Genomic DNA, 17,962 nt, shown 5'->3' on the forward strand with positions numbered 1-17,962 from the left:
GATAAGCCTCAAAGAATATTGGTCCCATTCAGAATTTGGTCTATCCTGCAAAAATGAACCTAAATCTGTAAATTCCTTCAGTGAATACAGGAACCACTTACTTCCAGGGGGCTTAACCTTGAGGCATCCCTACCAAATACGTATGAGAAACCTCTATAGCAAGATTTCCCCCAAAGATGACATTCTGCATTATAGGGAGTTAATTTGGTGAGCGTTAATTACCATCTATTAAAATGTTATAAAAATGTTCTTTTATAGTGACACAGCTTTTTGAGACAGATGTCCTGCCACTCCTTCAAATCTAATATTACAATTTCTCCCCCCTGCAGTCATGTGCTGTAGTTGCCTTTTTTATTAATTGACACTAATAATTGATAAAGTGTCACAGTTATACCAGTGAGGTTTTGTTGACACTTCCCACAAAACATTTTTTTAAACGTATGCGTCTTTTATGTACGAGGTAAGATGTCAAATTAAAAAAAAATTAATTGAAGGGGTTTTCAAATGCTCTGTACACTATCATTTCATCTACGAAGAACTCTAATGTTTATCATCTAAAAGGTATCACAACCTACATCAAATCTGCTGGGACTTTTTGCCCCAGCAACAATATGGCTACAAGAACTTTGAACTAAGGTGCATCAAGCGCCGATATGGTCTAATGGTTAACGCCCATTTAAGTAAATAGCTTTAGCGATACCTCATACTGGCATTTTATGCATGTGTCCCATAGTATCTGACATTTTTAAATATATATATATATATATTTTTTATTGGGGATACCATATTGCTCTTGTAAATCAGAAAATTATCTTTAAAAAAATTGGTTAAAAAAAAAAATCCCTGACTAGCAATACCTTGTCGGATACAGATCTTACAAAATCCCTGTTTAGAGGAATTATTAAAGGAGAGGAGGATATCAATTTATATTTCATGGAATCCCACAGATTGCATTAGAAAGCAAATCTTTGATTAGTATACATCGTCGAGGGTCTAGCATTTAAGATTCAAAATTGTGTAGATCTGCTAACTAGAGATCTTCTATATAAAACACCATTTTAAATTAGCAATAATGCTAATTCACGTGTTGGTCTTGGGATTGTTAAAATGTGTAAAAAGTGTAATATCCTAGGAGAGGACATTCGTTTTAATTGTACTCATTCCAACTATCTAAGCCAGTGTGTAGGAGTTCTAAGATCTTCAATTTTTATTATTTGCCTTGTCGAGAAAAACATTGATCAGTTTGTCCTAACCAAGAAAGGGCAAACATGAAAAGAAAAATTGAACATCTCCAGAATCCAGAGTAACATCGGTGGAGGTACACACCTGGCTATTTCACAGATATCACGAAGAACAGTGAACAGTGCGTGTAAAAAAACAGCTGTTGGGACTCATAGATCACTTTTGGAAGGTGTGTCACTCAAGAGAATTACAGATTGAAGGAGTAAATTGATTAGGGAGTGAGTATGACTGTCAGGAAAGCTCTGAAGCTGGCAGTGCACACCTATTATTGATGATTTTTTTTTCTCACAGTCTCATAGCTGAGCAATTTGCAGATTTAAAGCCTCAGAGCCATCAATCTCTCAGAGATCAAGGCGGATACAAAAAAAAAAAAGCATTAATAAAATAGAAGCCTTAATTGTTCTTGTAGCTGGGGGGTCGTCAGATATCACTTAACCTAGACAACATCGTCTCTCTAGGGAAAACCATTGCCTCTGGAGTTTTCACAAAAGAGTCAGATACAGTACATCATTAGATCGTCAAACAACGACTTCTTTGTTTGGTTAAACTCTTTTAATGGAGAGTTGGGAGCAATAATCATCTTGTCTGCATCAATCATATTCAATAAACACAACAGCATAAAAGGAACCTGCAAGGAAAGGCTTCTTTATTGCTCATGGTGAAAAAGGAGAAAAAACAAAGAAGTTTTCAAGCTTCCACGGTCATGAATTTGCAGTAAGGATACTGTATGTTAACAACAAGAATGGAAACTTCCAATATACCTTTCAGGTACTGTAATTATCAGGACCTCTCCTTGATAAGTTGGGGAGGGTGATAGACAGCTGTAGGACTGTGTTATGGTGCTACACAGACAAGCTGTTAAAACAATACTGCAAAACTGGGGAGAAAGTCTCCAAAGATACGTCTTGCTAGTGTGCACACTTAAATCAGTGTACAGTATAATAGGGAACAGTTAAACAAAGAAGCTTCTGTTAGATCACAGTAATGAAGATAATTAAAACATAACATTTATTTGATTCTAAAAATAAAATCATTTGTACATAGAAATTATTAAAACTAAAGCGATCTTGCCCCCGGGATAAAATGTGTCAGTCAGCCCCTGGGTTGAACAATCAAACTGATTAAGCAAGAGTCACCAACTTCTAAGTAATAAAGTAAAAGATCTAATCTACAATGATGATAGTCAGAAACCAATTAACAACTGAAAGGAAAGCAGCAGGAGATATGAACCAGGACTGCAACATGGAAATGAAGAGAGTGGTAAATCAAGCTGATTCCTTAACAGGTCTGCCTGACCAGCACAGTCCTCGCACCATAATTTAGCAGAACGGAAATCTGGCAATCCTAGATCTTGCTAGAATTTTGTGTAGCAGCCTCGCACCTGCCAGGAAGTGAGGCCCTTGAAATCATTCCACTATAATAAGATACAGATTGAATTGAAAAATCTTTTTTTACGGAACTTCAGTGAAACAGTGAATTTTTGTTTTTACATTTATTATAAACCCTGTGCTAAAAAGAGAGAATCAACTTAATATTTAAACAACAAAATACAATGCAATAAAAACAAAATTAAATAATGATCATAAATGAAAGTCTCTTCTCATAAAAGGAATCCACGTTGACAATCACAGGTGCTTAATTAAAATGACTTTCAATTTCAAATGCCCCCATTTTAGCTTCATTCAGGAGAGAAGGCACAATAAGGTTACGCTTAGGAAAAAGGCACAAAAACACATGCCTGCATAAAATAAAGTAAATATAGCGTGTTCCCCAAACTTGTTTGTGCTTTCTACCCAGAATAAAAATTAATAGTTTGTCAAAACGTAAAAGAAAAGATAATGGTGGAAGCACTACAGTACCTTGATTGGCCCAGCTTTTGGCAAACTTTCAAGATCACCGAGGCTCCTTCAGGGCTTTTGAAGATACTGTATACACTTCAAGTAAACATTTTGCAGTGTTGTTGCAATTTTTTCTTCATAGTGCAACCCTATCTGGCCATACTTAATACAAGGGATAATGGACATTTGTACAATTTATATACTGCATGATGAACGCTGAAAAAATATGGTGTATGCTTCATACTGTAGTTTTGCAATTACACTGAGTTTGTGCTTACAATCTTAATTATTAGTGCATGAGGCACATGGACAAAGTGACTTGTCGAGTGTTGGTACTGGAATTGTAATGATCCAACACCACATTTTCTGTCCTCCCATAATATCTACTTGTTCAATCACACTAATAACTTTGTCATGTTAGATATACAACTTTTCCTGGTGCCACAGTCATCTATATCTCTCACTTCAGAGTGATCGGAATACAGTAATGTAGGATATGTGGTGGTCTTTAGCTACATGCTGGTACTTATTTTGCTTCAAAGTGTTAACTTGTTTTCTCATGTGACCCCTTTGGCCTCCAGAGGGGCTAATAGCAATTAAAAAAACAAAAACAAAAAAACATTGAATTATACTGAATAGGTGACTACATCATATAACTTGGCATCTAGCATGATTGGAAGGTAAACTAAATAGGTACTGCATTTATGTATTTATTTTCCCATACTGGAACACCAGTGATTACATAAATTGAGTAGTATAATTTAAAAAATGTTAGATTCTGAAATCTATATGGACTTACAATAAACTCCGGGTAGAAGCTACTTAATATATTCTCTGTCATGGGTATATCATTAAGGCTATGCTTAGTATTTTACATTTAGGGTGGAAAACAAAAGAAATATAATAATGTGCATACTTGCTTTAATTGGCTACTATGGGGCACATGTTCCATTGGCAAAATAAGGCAACAATGTTGAAAAAGCTACAATGATCATGGTTGCATTATAAACCAACTGCTAGGAATTTAGATTTTTCTATATTTGACAACTAATGTGAACCTAACAAAGAAAATGTTAAAATACTTCACAATTAACTACAGTATATTACATGACCAGGGCCGCCGACAGATTTTCCAGAGCCCAGGACTAGAGTTTTGAGCCCCCGCCCCCTCTCCCCCCTCCCATTTCGGCAGCCTTGCAAACCCCCCTCTATTTTCCCCTCTCTCACGCCCCTCTCTCATCTCACACTTCATCCCCCCTCCCCTCAGCTATCATTTAATTACCTCCCTCTCGCTCAATCTCCCCCCTGGCCACACACACTAAATACAATGCCCCCCCCCCACACCCACTAAATACAATACCCCACACACTAAATACAATGCCACACACACACACTACAATACCGCCACACACTAAATACAATAACCCCCCCCACACTAAATACAATACACCCATTCACCCCCCCCCCTCCACACCACATACAAAATACAAACACACACACTGTACCTTGCCGGTGGTGCGAGACATATGATGTCCAGGCTCTCCAAAGCTTCTGCGGGCCTCTCTCCCACACTGAATCTGCCTCTCTCCCAAGGTCGGGTCCAGCTTCCGGTGTGCACCGGCAAAAGTGAGGGATGCCCGGCGTGGGAGCGAGGCCTGCAGGACCTGGGGAGAGCCGGGGTCCGGCACCTATCAGCGGCATCTGACCTCTGGCCGGGTCCAACTTGCACCACCGGCCAGGCACACTTGTTTTTCTGTCCTTTGACAATTTTAAATTGGCACCCTTTTAAAACTAGCAATAATGAATTTGTGTTTGAAATACTTTCTCTTCATCAAGCTCAGATGCAGGTATCACACCCTGAAGGGTCAATGGCAGTTAGCACTGGACTCGGCTGTGATACACCACATTACGGCTTAGTGAATTCCGGCCTAAGTGATGAGCAAAGATGAAATGGGCTTAGTTTAAAGGATTTTAGTGCAGAAAAGCCATCTTTTTCTTCAATACTGTACATCCCCCTTGAAAAGTTTGCTTAGCAGTGCTGAAAAGATAAAACCCACTATAAAGGTTTACATATTTTCTGAGCTCTTTAGTTGTAACTTGTTTGGTAATTGTGTCTCAGAATAGCGTATTTTACATTATCCATAGTACATATCCATCATAATGTCAGACATCTAGGGGTCTATTAATAAAGGTAGTTTAATGTACTGTAGCAAAGACAAAATTATAAATATATATATATATATATATATATATATTTTTTTTTTTTCCAACCACCTATCAGTGCGATTGACTTCTTTAGAAAGATTTAATCACCTCATAATGTGTAATTTATCGGCGGTGTTCTTCACAAATAGAATGAAAAGAAAGAAGTAGGGACTGGCAACTCGCCTGCAATCTTGTCACAGACTAGATTAGATAAAGATCGTAAAAAAACAAAGTATTTAGTTAACATGGAAACATAAAAAACATGATTTAAGAATACTTTCAGAGTTGCTTTACATAAGGGGCCAAACACAGTTCATTTAAGTCATTAAATATTGTAGAAGATGCAACTGTAGTGCACAGAGCTTTCAAAACCTCAAACGGTCCGTTCTTCAGGTGCACCGTCCCGGAAACCTCACAGGTGCACCGTCCCGGAAACCTCACAGGTGCACCGTTCCGGAAACCTCACAGGTGCACCGTCCCGGAAACCTCACAGGTGCACCGTCCCGGAAACCTCACAGGTGCACCGTCCCGGAAACCTCACAGGTGCACCGTCCCGGAAACCTCACAGGTGCACCGTCCCGGAAACCTCACAGGTGCACCGTCCCGGAAACCTCACAGGTGCACCGTCCCGGAAACCTCACAGGTGCACCGTCCCGGAAGCTTCACAGGTGCACCGTCCCGGAAACCTCACAGAAAATCCCACGCCCCCCAGTTTGCGCACCCTTGCCCAAGAAGGTACAAACCGGAATGATCCTACATTTCTCCAGAACAATACAGCTACTAAGATGTTGAACTGTTTATTTTTAAATAAATATTTTGCTTAGAGATGCAACCAAATCGCATTTTACAAGCACGACCTGCTTAAAAGTGCAATCCCAAACAGTATTTTTGTGAAAAATATTGGGAAGCTATTTAAAGTACTATTTACCAATGTAACTGGCTTCCTTAAAGAGGCAAATCAAAGCAGGAGATTAGTTTTGCATTTAAAAAAAACCCCCAAAAAACATAGGATTGAAGCAGGGTGTTTTCCGGAGCTGAGCCCCATTCATTTCAGCTCCGACGACCCCCTGCTTCCGGAGATACTTACCTCCGAAGGGGGGTGCGGGTAGCCGCTCCGGCTCACTAGCAGTGATCACGTAATGGCTGCTTTTCAAAGCGCTCGCCCCCTGTGGGCCAATAGGAATCCATGACAGTGTGGCTTCCGATTGGCCCATGTGGCATGGGAGTGTTAAAAAGCAGAGAGATACCGACACCCCATTAGGAGGCAAGTACTGTATCTCTAGAAGCAGGGAGTTCCCGGAGCTGAAATGAATAGGATTCAGCTCCCAGGGACCCCTTGCTTAAATCCTATGTTTAAATAAATACATTTTCCCGCTTGTATTGCACCTTTAAACAAATGTAACAGATGAAGTATATTTTTTTAAGAAGGAAATCCAACGGAAACATGGAGAGGCACACATAGCTTTATAGTATAACATCTTATTTTACAGTTCCTCTGTAGTAATCATACTCTCAAACATATTAAGATCAACAGCTCACCATAATAACATTCCAAATGACAAGGAGGCAAATGCAGGACCCGACTGGCAGACTATTAAAGCCAAGGTAGACGTGTATATCCCTGGTCGTGCTTCTCCGCAAGTCATTTGCCTCCTTGTCATTTGGAATGTTATTATGGTGCGCTGTTGATCTTAATATGTTTGAGAGTATGATTACTACAGAGGAACTGTAAAACTAAAAAAGACTTTACACTATGGAGCTATGTGCACCTCTCCGCGTTCCTTCTTTTATGACATGGTCGGTCAGAGTGGCAGCAGTATCCCCGGCGTGAACTTCAATAGACCTTCAAGTCCATTGTGACATCCTAATCTTTACCTCAACAGCGGACACTTGGATTTTCCATTTTACATGGGACTCTTTTGGACTATATTGGTTTTACATATTTTCCACAACTTACTTTTGGGTTTATCTCGTAAGGACCTTTTTAAAATTTACGGGTGCACATACATTCATACATACATATTGCGTTTGTGGTCACATTGAGAGTTATATCATTTGTTTTACACACAGATTCACTTTAGTCGGGTGCCTTTACTATGATCTGCTTTTGGAATATTTGCAAGATATAGATTAGCGCCAAGGTTTTTTATTCTCCCTTTTAAGTACATTTTTAAGTAACAGTCTTCCTGAAAGAAAGTTTTTCTTTTCACTGGAAGATATGAATCGCTAGTCTCCTAAGCCATTACAATATGCTTTTATTATGCTGTTACCCAGCCCTAATTACAGGGATGGAGGAGTAGGGGCCCTGCACAAAAAAGGTGACATTCACACAAAAAGAAGCAGTATTGTCCATTTTCTGTATGTCTCTCACAGGTCCCCAAACCTGCTCCATTCATCCCACTATCCTGTCATACAGTATTTAAGCTGTAGGCAATGATCCTGGGTAGTGATGACATGTGAAAGACACCCAAATACATCAATTTTTTTAATATCTTTGCTGTACTTTGTATGGTGGACGGTTCGTTGTCATATGTTTTAACCACAAATGAATTGTGTCTGTTTGCAATGGAACATTGAAAATTATTAGCTTGTGTCAGATTTATTTATTTTCAAAATCAGTCCCCTAAATTTACCTGACATTAGGTTACTTTTGTGTTAGAATTGACTGCACATTTAAAGGTGACCAATTAAAAATATGTGCATCGTGTATTGCACCTGTAACAGCGTAGCACTTTAGTCTGTAAAGTGTGTTGGGGATTAGTACCTTTACCCGATCTTTTGGTTGTGCCCACACAACAGACAGGACTAGATTTATTAAACAGAGCTAAGTCTTTCTGCACATTGTAGGCTATCCAAGTGAATGGGCCATAGGGTGTGCCAAGCCTTGGCAGTCTTTCAGGAAATCTCGGCCACAGTGATTCAGGGGTTAGAGCAACGGTGGGCAACTCCAGTCCTCAGCACAGGTGGCTCAGTCGAAGAGGAATCAATTCATAGACTACCGATGTCTCTGTGGAGCATCTCTGGTCCACAGCTGGCATTAGGGCATGCTACAAAATGTGTTGAATACGTTTTGTTTCCATAGCTCCAAAAATGTATGTTATTTCTCTGTGTTTGCTCTTCTATAGCTTGAGAACTATATTCAGGACAACATGAAGAAGGAAATGGTGGAGATGCAGCAACACGCAGTGCAGAACCAGACTGCAGTAATGATCGAGATCGGCACCAACCTTTTAAATCAAACAGCAGAGCAGACAAGGAAACTAACAGATGTTGAAGCACAGGTAAACCTTTCAATTTGGTAAATTGATCAAAGCTCAGTAAAATAAAGGCAAACATTTTTTGATTAAAGGCTGAAAAGATCATTGGAAGTAGATTTTCATAATCCAACAGCTTTATTTTTTTTTTTTTTTATTGAATGTTCACATTTATACTAAAGTTAAAAAAAAACAAGCCATTAATAATCTTTCCAATTCAGGGACACCCTCCTACTGTATGTCCCGACTTGGGAAATTACTCTGAAATGTAAAATATAACTGCCTTCCACCAGCAGAGTAACAAGCTCCATAACATTCACCACCAATCTCTGGACCAGACTCGTGTTCTCATCCTTACTAGGATTCAAGCATATTTTTTTCTATTACTATAAATCAAATCAACGAATAAAGTAAATCTAATACCATGTCTTGAACATGATTAGGCCTGAAAACTTGCATCAAAAAAACAAATGATCTTGTAAGAATTACCTTAGTCCAGGCATAAATTAGCTTTCCCTAAACTAAATGAAACAAATTGGATCACACAAACCATCTACATCCCTCAATACCCACAAACGTTACATGGTTTCTTTGTAATGTTTATTTTAGAATCCAAAACGCTCAGCAAATAGATGCAGATTATTTTACCCCAAACTGATGTTCTCGAATAGATCTCCAATGCCTGATCAAATACCACATACAACGGTTTCAATTATGTTGCAGCCGCTCTGTCTTTGGCATGCAAGACATTAGGGAGCACTCTGGGTGTAGCTATTAAGAGCAAACATTAAATAGTTCATTTTAGCTTCTTATTTTTTTTCTTTTTTTATTCCATCTTGATCCCAAGCCTTCAGAAATAACTGATCATTTATAGGCTGCATTGTTCAAAGATGACAGATTTACAACCACAATTTACGACAGAATGAGAATGTTTTTGGACCTGTGTGTGTTCAGAAAACCTTTCGGCTCTAAAAGCATGCTCAAAGAATTGAAAATACCTTGGCACTTCGAAATCTAACACCAGAATAGTGAGCATTCTAGCCACCCTATCTTTAGAACACATCTGTAGATGCAGTGTGACAGAATTCCAATGGAAATGTTTAAATACTCAATTATGGTCATAAACCGCCATAAACTCTCTCTTGACAGGGCATTTGAACGGCAGCAAAACCAAGACAAAAAAAAGCAAACTTAACATTCCTTCATTTGTTAAATGCAAATGTAAGACATTCCACTACTCATAAAAAGGTTTTATTTTGAAAGGATGGTCCTAGTTATTCCCACCAAAAACATCTGTCTTTTGTACACAGAAGGAATGACCCAGATCCTTTTCCTTCGTGTGGAAGCCGGACAATGAAACATTTCCACGGCACGTCCTCACACACGCACACATCTTTAGCAGAAATCATTTTCTGGGCTTTTCCATCAAAATACATATCAGATTTGTATTTATAATGACATCATTACCTAATGAATTCCATAGCCACATCAAACTGTCCCAAATGTGTGTCAATACATTGTATGGTATCGGCTGTCTTAAAGGTTACTGTGCTGCTTCTTCACATTGAATTTATTAAATGTGGACAAGCTGCACGGTAATCTTTAAGGAAGCCCCTACCATACATTTAATTTACACATTTGGGAGCGTTTGATAATTAAGCTATGTAATTCATTAGGCAATGATGTCATTCTAAAAGACTAATATATTCAAATATAAGATCATGACCTATTGAAATCCCACGTACTCATTATTTTATCCCATTTGACCTGTAGGATAGACTGGTTTCTTCAAAGATGAATAGTTTTATTTTTATAGATTTTTTCCTAAAACTGTTAGTAGCCTAAACAACAACATGAATAGATCAGGAAAACGATCACTCTCCCAGAGATACTTCAGCGTGAAATCACATCCTAAAGGAACATTTAACCTGACGGATATGAGTAATCGGGTCTTCCTGTTAACAAAAGCAAGTCCCAGATGAATGAAGATGCATGTAATAGTTATACAAATGGCAAAAACATTGCAGTATTGTCTGAAAAGTGGGCAGCGTGACGATGCAAAAACGGCTTTATGCATACAACACCGAAGGATTGTTTCCTCCTTCATACATTACGTCATCAATTAAACACAACATACTTAATTATAATCAAACTAGCAGTGGAGGGCTGGATAGAATGAATTAACAGTTTGAAAGTGTCAACATACTGTAAGCTGCACACTGTATGTTTTATTATGTACTTGGGAAAGCTTGCAGAGAGGTTCCAGGTTTCCATACCAGACTGTACAACAATCTTATTAAAGAGGCAATCCAAGCGGCACACACACACACACACACACACACACACACACACACACACACACACACACACACACACACACACACACACACACACACAGTATATACATATACACACATATATATATCACACACACACACACACACAGTCTTTGATTACTTTTATTAAAACCAATTACCTAAGCTGCCAATCATTTAATTATTTCGATCAGCTAAATGGCTGCCTTTCAGTTTCAACCAATCCTTCAGCGAGTGTAATTCAGCAGCTACAATGTATTCCGAGATTACGAAGGCAACATTATCTATTGTTACAGTTTGCCGCCCAAACTGCTGGGAATAATGGCAAGAAATTATCACAAGCAGGAAAGTGTTGCACTGCTGGGGAAGTGTGTAAAACCGGCTATAGAAATAAAAGGATGCTTATTATATTACAACTCATTAAAAATGACATTAAGAGTTGAATAAAAAAAAATGTAAGTTTTATCTAATACTGCAGAACTGATTTATTTAAAAACAAATAAACCCACATGTAGGATATTGCGAGGATTTTTCCTTTAACACGTTTAAACTGTATATTTAACTTGTAGCAGTTCTTATAGGTTGATCAGTTCTTTTGCAGAGTTTCATTGATCAATCCTATATTGATAGTCTACAATTGGAGCACAGCTTTCTCATCATAGTACTACAGGTGTTCAAAGCATTAGCACAACGTATTTGGAAACAATCTAGTTAGATACCATAGCATTGCCCAATAAGAAAAACTGCAGTTCCGGGCTAAGAATTTTTTGGACGTTCAATATTATAGCAAGCTAAATGGCAAAAGGTAGCATGAGGTCCGAAAAGATATCTGTCACAGAAACATTTATCGCTGTATCTTGCATCCTACAGGAGTAAAAGAAGTTTGGCAACCATACTCGGGTGAAATACTACAAGGCCCTGTGTAATATAGATTGTAAAAGCCGAAGCAAATATACCTTTGTGCATGTTTACAATACATATGGTGGGAAATTATCTACGACATCTTGAGTGTCACAGACACATACGCCGTGGTGTTTATTTTTAATTTTTTTAGAAGGGTCCACATATACTTCAGTATCAATTCAATCCACTATATTTCGTTTGAACCCAACAAAAACAAAAGATAAATATCAGCCAGGCCATGTTTTGGGAATAACCACCACACGAGGTGTGTTTTCTTGGTAATTCCAAAAATCTGGTCTGGCTGGGATACCTTGATGTGTGTTGAGAAACACTGGACTAGACTATGATTTACACTTTAAAAAATAACCCATCTGATGTTCTTAGATAATTATGTAGACGAGTAATTTAAATATCCATATCCAGATGTTGGCTCTTTCTTGTACTAATACTTTTTGTATATGCTCAAAATTGCGAGAGACTTTAATTAAAAACAAGATACATATTGTCCACTTTTATAACGATTTACTAATATATTTGAAAACATTTTTTAGGTGTTTAATCAGACCACACGACTTGAACTTCAGCTTTTGGAACATTCGCTCTCAACAAACAAACTCGAAAGACAAATTTCAGATCAGACAAGTGAAATAACAAAATTGCAAGACAAGAACAGGTAATACAATTTTGTAAACAGGAATATAAGGAGAAATATCCAGCGCTCTTTGCATTCGGGTATCTGAAATGTGCTTTAAAAATGCATTGCTTTCTAACACTAAAGAAAACTATTGGCCATCTTGGTTATTAAGGCTTTAAGAAAAGTAACCAAAATAATGTTTAAATATTTCCTGTTTAATGGTTGGGCCCACAGATACGCATTTAATTTGAATGTATTTTTTACATTTTCTTTATTGGTGTATTGAATTAGTTATGGATACTGGAGTTCTCACCTGGTGCCTACATTTCAGTAAAATCTATTTACCATGTCTTAAATAATACACAGCTGCAAAAATAATAGAGAAGGTGTTCCATGCATTAGGGCTTTTCACTTTATCACAAGTCCAACACAACATGCACGCCCAATATGTTTCTAAATAAGCAGGTGATCTATGCTATATGACCACAGTTATTTGGAGCACGTCAACATAACTCTGGATTACAAATATCCTTTTCACGCAGCATTACTGCTCTGCAAACAACTATACGAGATGTTTTTTTAACAAGGTGATTATTATGGCAATAATGCTCATTTCCCCAGTGATCAATAGAGGAAATACCATCTGTTTTCATAAAACAGCAATTGTGCCAAAGTTCATAGGTTCTTCCTCAGGACGGAGATAAAAAGCATTTCCACAGACACAATGACATATTATTCTCTCTTTCTGTCTAATACATCCCTTCCTGTGCATGTGAATATTTATGCAATGTGTGAAAAGGCATCGGAGTCCTTAGGAATACAGTCAATATTACACTTCAATCATCTTGTCTAACAAAGATCTAAGTAAACATGAGCCAATAAGCTTACATTTAGTTTTCAATCTTGGAACACAAAAGCTAGACTGTGAACATCATCAAAACGATGGAGCTACATTTTGCAGGTGTGCAATGATATTGGGACTGACATTTACCCATTTTGCAGGTGTGCAATGATATTGGGACTGACATTTACCCATTTTGCAGGTGTGCAATGATATTGGGACTGACATTTACCCATTTTGCAGGTGTGCAATGATATTGGGACTGACATATACCCATTTTGCAGGTGTGTAATGAAACTGGGACTGACATTTACCCACAAAGTTGACAAAACAAAGCCCTTTTTGTATAAAGTTACCAGAATACTGTTTTTTGAAATGCTACAATACCTAGATTTCAAAACGTATACTGTTTGTGAACAGTATTAACATTCCCAGGGGCTAAAACTGTTGGACGACATAGAAACCAAATATATATATATATTCTATGCTTGTGGAGCCAACAACTAACTGGTTAATGTTAACATTTTGAATGCGTGTAGAAAATCTATGAAAATAAAGTATCACTAGAACAGGGGTGGCCAACTCGAGTCCTCAAGAGCTACCAACAGGTCAGGTTTTCAGGATATCCCTGCTTCAGTCTTCGACTGAGCCACCTGTGCTGATGTAGGGATATCCTGAAAACCGGACCTGTTGGTAGTTCGTGAGGACTGGAGTTGGCCTTCCCCTGCATTAGAATTTACACAATTTTAAACTACTGCCACTGTACAGTGAAAGGTACCAATAAAATCAAAGCATGACTCATAAAAACACAGTTTGTATAGACGTGTGTGCACACCCCAAACAAACACATTAGCAGTTAAAGCGTATAATTAGTTACTGAACTACAGCTAGGTATTCAGTAATAACGGCTTGTTATAAGTTGGTGTAACATGTAAAACATGGTAGTCATCACTATAACAGATCACCCACAGACTGCCTTAGGTGAGACCAAGAAAAGTTTGCCAGATGTACTAGAATTACATCTCAATCTCTGGAAGTCGACGTGGGAAGGTTCAGTTTGAATCCCAGCATCTGTTCCTGGTAACCTTGGGCAAAACACATGGGCACAGATTTAAGAAGCGTGATAACACATAAAGCATCTTGCAACCCATTCATTCCAATGTGGCCTTAAGGAAGGTGCCTTCTGGTTTAATTTAGTCAATATGGTCCGCGATCTCTCTCTGCTTCAATCACTAAGCAGATTGAAATCGAACACTGAAGTGCTTACATTGTCTGTAAATGCTAGGTATAGTATTGCATACACGGTGTTCCGGTTTTGTTTTTTTGTGCCGAAACATGCATGGTTGCATTAAGGCAGCAGCCTGCACTGATCTCCACGTTTTGCTAATTATCGTACTTTAAGAGATCCCTTATTGCCCTTTAAAAAAAAAAAGTCTGATGCTCCCTACAGGAGATACAAGCGGTTTAAATATTACGTGTCCGGGAGGTTAAAATGGAGCTCTCCCCCAGAGCCCTGCACAGTCTTAAGGTTAATACGGTAGCCTCCGAAGCTAGCGATGAAGAAAATCCGACATTTATTTTTTACAATACTCAGGGGTCAAGATGCGAACATCATATAGGTTCAATTCATACTGGCTCTTTGGAGGACTGCTGCTTTAAAAGGGTCAAAGCATTTAATTGAACTGTTAATCATCTCTGTAACAGTACAGATTGTACTCAGAGAGGAGTTGCATTGTGCTAACATGTATCTTTTTATTAGCGATCTAGAAACTAAAGTCCTTAATATGGAAGACAAGCACACCGAACAGATCCTGTCAATGAAAGACGAAAAAGATAAACTTCAAGTGCTGGTGTTCAGACAAAATTCTATTATTGAGGAGTTAGAAAAGCAACTAATGACAGCTTCAGCAAATAACTCCTTTCTGCAAAAACAGCAACACGATCTGATGGAGACTGTACATAATCTGCTGACTCGGATGTCCCCTCAGAATGGTAGGTATGAATGAAAAGGTTCAATAATACAGTAGTAGGAAGGCAGTCAGTGGGCACTCAGAGTTGAAGAAAATAAAGTTTATTCATTGAGATTTGCAGATTCCACCTACGTGTTTCGGTCCCAGCTTGGATCGTCATCAGTGCTAAGGTATGAATGAAACTGATGCTCTAAGGCAGGGGTGGCCAACTCCATTCCTCAAGGGCCACCAGCAAGCCAGGTTTTAAGGATATCCCTGCTTGAGCTCAGGTTGCTCAAGCAACGAGGACAGGAGTTGGCCAGCCCTGCTCTTAGAAGTCTTGTGTGTCATTTTATAGTGCAATCTTCCCAACCACCTAGCAAAAAGTGGACAATAAACAGTCACTACTACATTCAACAAATGTCATCAGGGCTGGCAGGCTCGTTCTTATCTTATAAGAATGTTTTACCAGGAAGTAATACATTGAGAGTTACCTCTTGTTTTCATGTATGTTCTAGGCACAGAGTTATAAAACTACATGGTTACATTAAAAGAACAGGGTTATACAGTCAATTCACAGACATTTCATGGACAGATAGAGTTGGAAAATTGGGTACAGGGGATAAAAGGGTTTGTGAGTTTCAGATTGAAATAGAGAAGCTTTAACATCACCAAACATCAGCGAATGGCATCAAATGGCTCACACCCTTTGGCTGCGCCAAAGGCTGTCTACCTTTGGGGCAACGCAGATGTACACTGGGGTTGCCCTATGATGTTCAGTGAATCTCTTTCCACAAGTATAGAATAGATTACGTACAGTATCTGTACTTGTAGACATGATTGAATTCAATGCAATTAGCAGAACTCGACAAATTTTAAAAATGCCACCACCCCAAAAAAAATCAGACTGTAAAAGTCTCTTTTTCACTCACACCCCTATCTCTCTCACTCCGGTCCCTCACTTACCTGGTTTTGCTGGACGACGGCAGCTGGACTTACGACGGGAGCGGAAGAAGCTGGCGGCAGGAGAAGAGGATCACCATGTCAGCAGGGCTGCAGAGGTGTTAGATGGTGAGTGGGCGTCCGCAGTGGCAGCAGGTTGAGCATTCACCTCCATGTGATCAACAGGAGAAGAGCCGGGTAGGAGCACGCCGCTGCAGTCCGACCCAGAAATCTTCATTGACTTTACTGAAGACTTCCGGGTCGGACCGCAGGGACATGCTCCTACCCGGCTTTTCTCCTGCTGCTCACATGGATGTGAATGCTCTCCCGCCCGCCATCTAATACCTCTGCTGCCCTGCTGACATGGTGATCCTCTTCTCCTGCCACCAGCTTCTTCTTCCGCTCCGGTCTTCAGCCAGTCCTGCCACCGCCTCGCCAGCTCACAAAATCCACTCGCCCGGAGCGGGCAGGTGGATTTGTCGAGCACTGGCAATTAGTACATGAGTGGTTGCTCCGCCAAACTGTCTATGGCCCTCTCCTCTTGCATAAAAAGGTTAACTTGACTCCCATAAGGTATGACTTGATACATTTTGCACTAACTACCAGTAGCTAGGAGGTAATGAGTTGCAACAATAACTGGAGGTTGGATTAGAAGTCTGTTACTAGATTAAATACTTCATAACACTCCCATTTTACATGATCTGCACTGGCTTCCAGTGATCTTCTGGGTTCTGTTCAAGTTGACCATAATGGCCTTTAAAACCCTGCAAGTTCAAGGGCCTGCTCATCTCTGCAGTCTCGTTTAAAGCTGCAGAGGAGTACTGGCTATGATCTTGGGTTCTCTGGGGGGGCCCGCCTCTCCATGCTAAGGGCGGGTGCAGCTTCAGAGGTCTGGAACACGCTACCATCAGGGCTCAGGTGTATATCTACCTTACCACTGTTTCGGGCAAGAATTACCTCTTCCTTCTGGATTTTCCTGTCACACAAAATAATTGTATATCATTTTAATTTGCTTAACTGTAAAGTAATGCGATGCCCCATTAAGTAGAGGCGTGTTTTTACTCAATTTTTTTTTCTCATTATGATGATTCAGATGTTTGCATTACAAAAGAATGTTGCTGTGCTTTTCATATTTTTTGTTTGAGATAGCAATATAAACAAAAATAAAAAGCAACAACAAACCAGACATGATAGCAGTTTAAAATCCAAAACAAAATGTGAAAAGAAATCCACAATGACCCAGAGGAACCAGTCAGGAGAGAAGTTTAAAATACAGGGATACATTCTATACACATTCTATATGTCCGTTCGGACCATTTTTTACCTAAAAAAGCCCAAAGAGCAGCTCCCAGAGTGTGAAAAGGAGATAAGTTTATAATATAGCATGAAAACCAAGACATACCACAAGTACGAGATATGAGAGTGGTGTATAACAGAGCAAGTGAATAAAAAAACAGCTCCAGTGGTTATACCATAGGTGGTAATAGCTGAGTTGCACACTACAAATACATCATGGAAACCAAGTGAACCAAAGGAAAGTACAAGCATACCCCGTTTTAAGGACACCCACTTTAAGTACACTCGCGAGTAAGGACATATTACCCAATAGGCAAACGGCAGCTCGCGCATGCCCCTATCAGCACGTCCTGAACAGCAAAACCGGCTCCCTACCTGTACTGAAGCTGTGCGCTAGCGGGGAGACTAGAGAGCCTGTTACAAATACGTTATTTACATCAGTTATGCACGTATATGATGATTGCAGTACAGTACATGCATCGATAAGTGGGAAAAAAGGTAGTGCTTCACTTTAAGTACATTTACGCTTTACATACATGCTCT

At 39.2% G+C, this 17,962-nt stretch overlaps 2 protein-coding genes across 3 annotated transcripts in view; one reads left to right on the forward strand and one right to left on the reverse strand.

The window, feature by feature from the left end:
• Positions 1-17,962, reverse strand: part of MCPH1 (microcephalin 1) — a 321,427-nt gene that overhangs the window by 134,540 nt on the left and 168,925 nt on the right. The gene's annotated exons all lie outside the window — the stretch shown is intronic.
• ANGPT2 (angiopoietin 2) overlaps positions 1-17,962 on the forward strand; it is a 58,292-nt gene that overhangs the window by 23,691 nt on the left and 16,639 nt on the right. The window contains exons 2-4 of the mRNA XM_075598206.1: positions 8,411-8,566; positions 12,309-12,430; positions 14,992-15,224. Of these exons, the coding sequence (XP_075454321.1) occupies positions 8,411-8,566; positions 12,309-12,430; positions 14,992-15,224 (511 nt within the window). The remainder of the gene's footprint in view (positions 1-8,410; positions 8,567-12,308; positions 12,431-14,991; positions 15,225-17,962) is intronic.

This window comes from Ascaphus truei, chromosome 4, assembly GCF_040206685.1.
Source record: "Ascaphus truei isolate aAscTru1 chromosome 4, aAscTru1.hap1, whole genome shotgun sequence".
Lineage (NCBI taxonomy): Eukaryota > Metazoa > Chordata > Amphibia > Anura > Ascaphidae > Ascaphus > Ascaphus truei.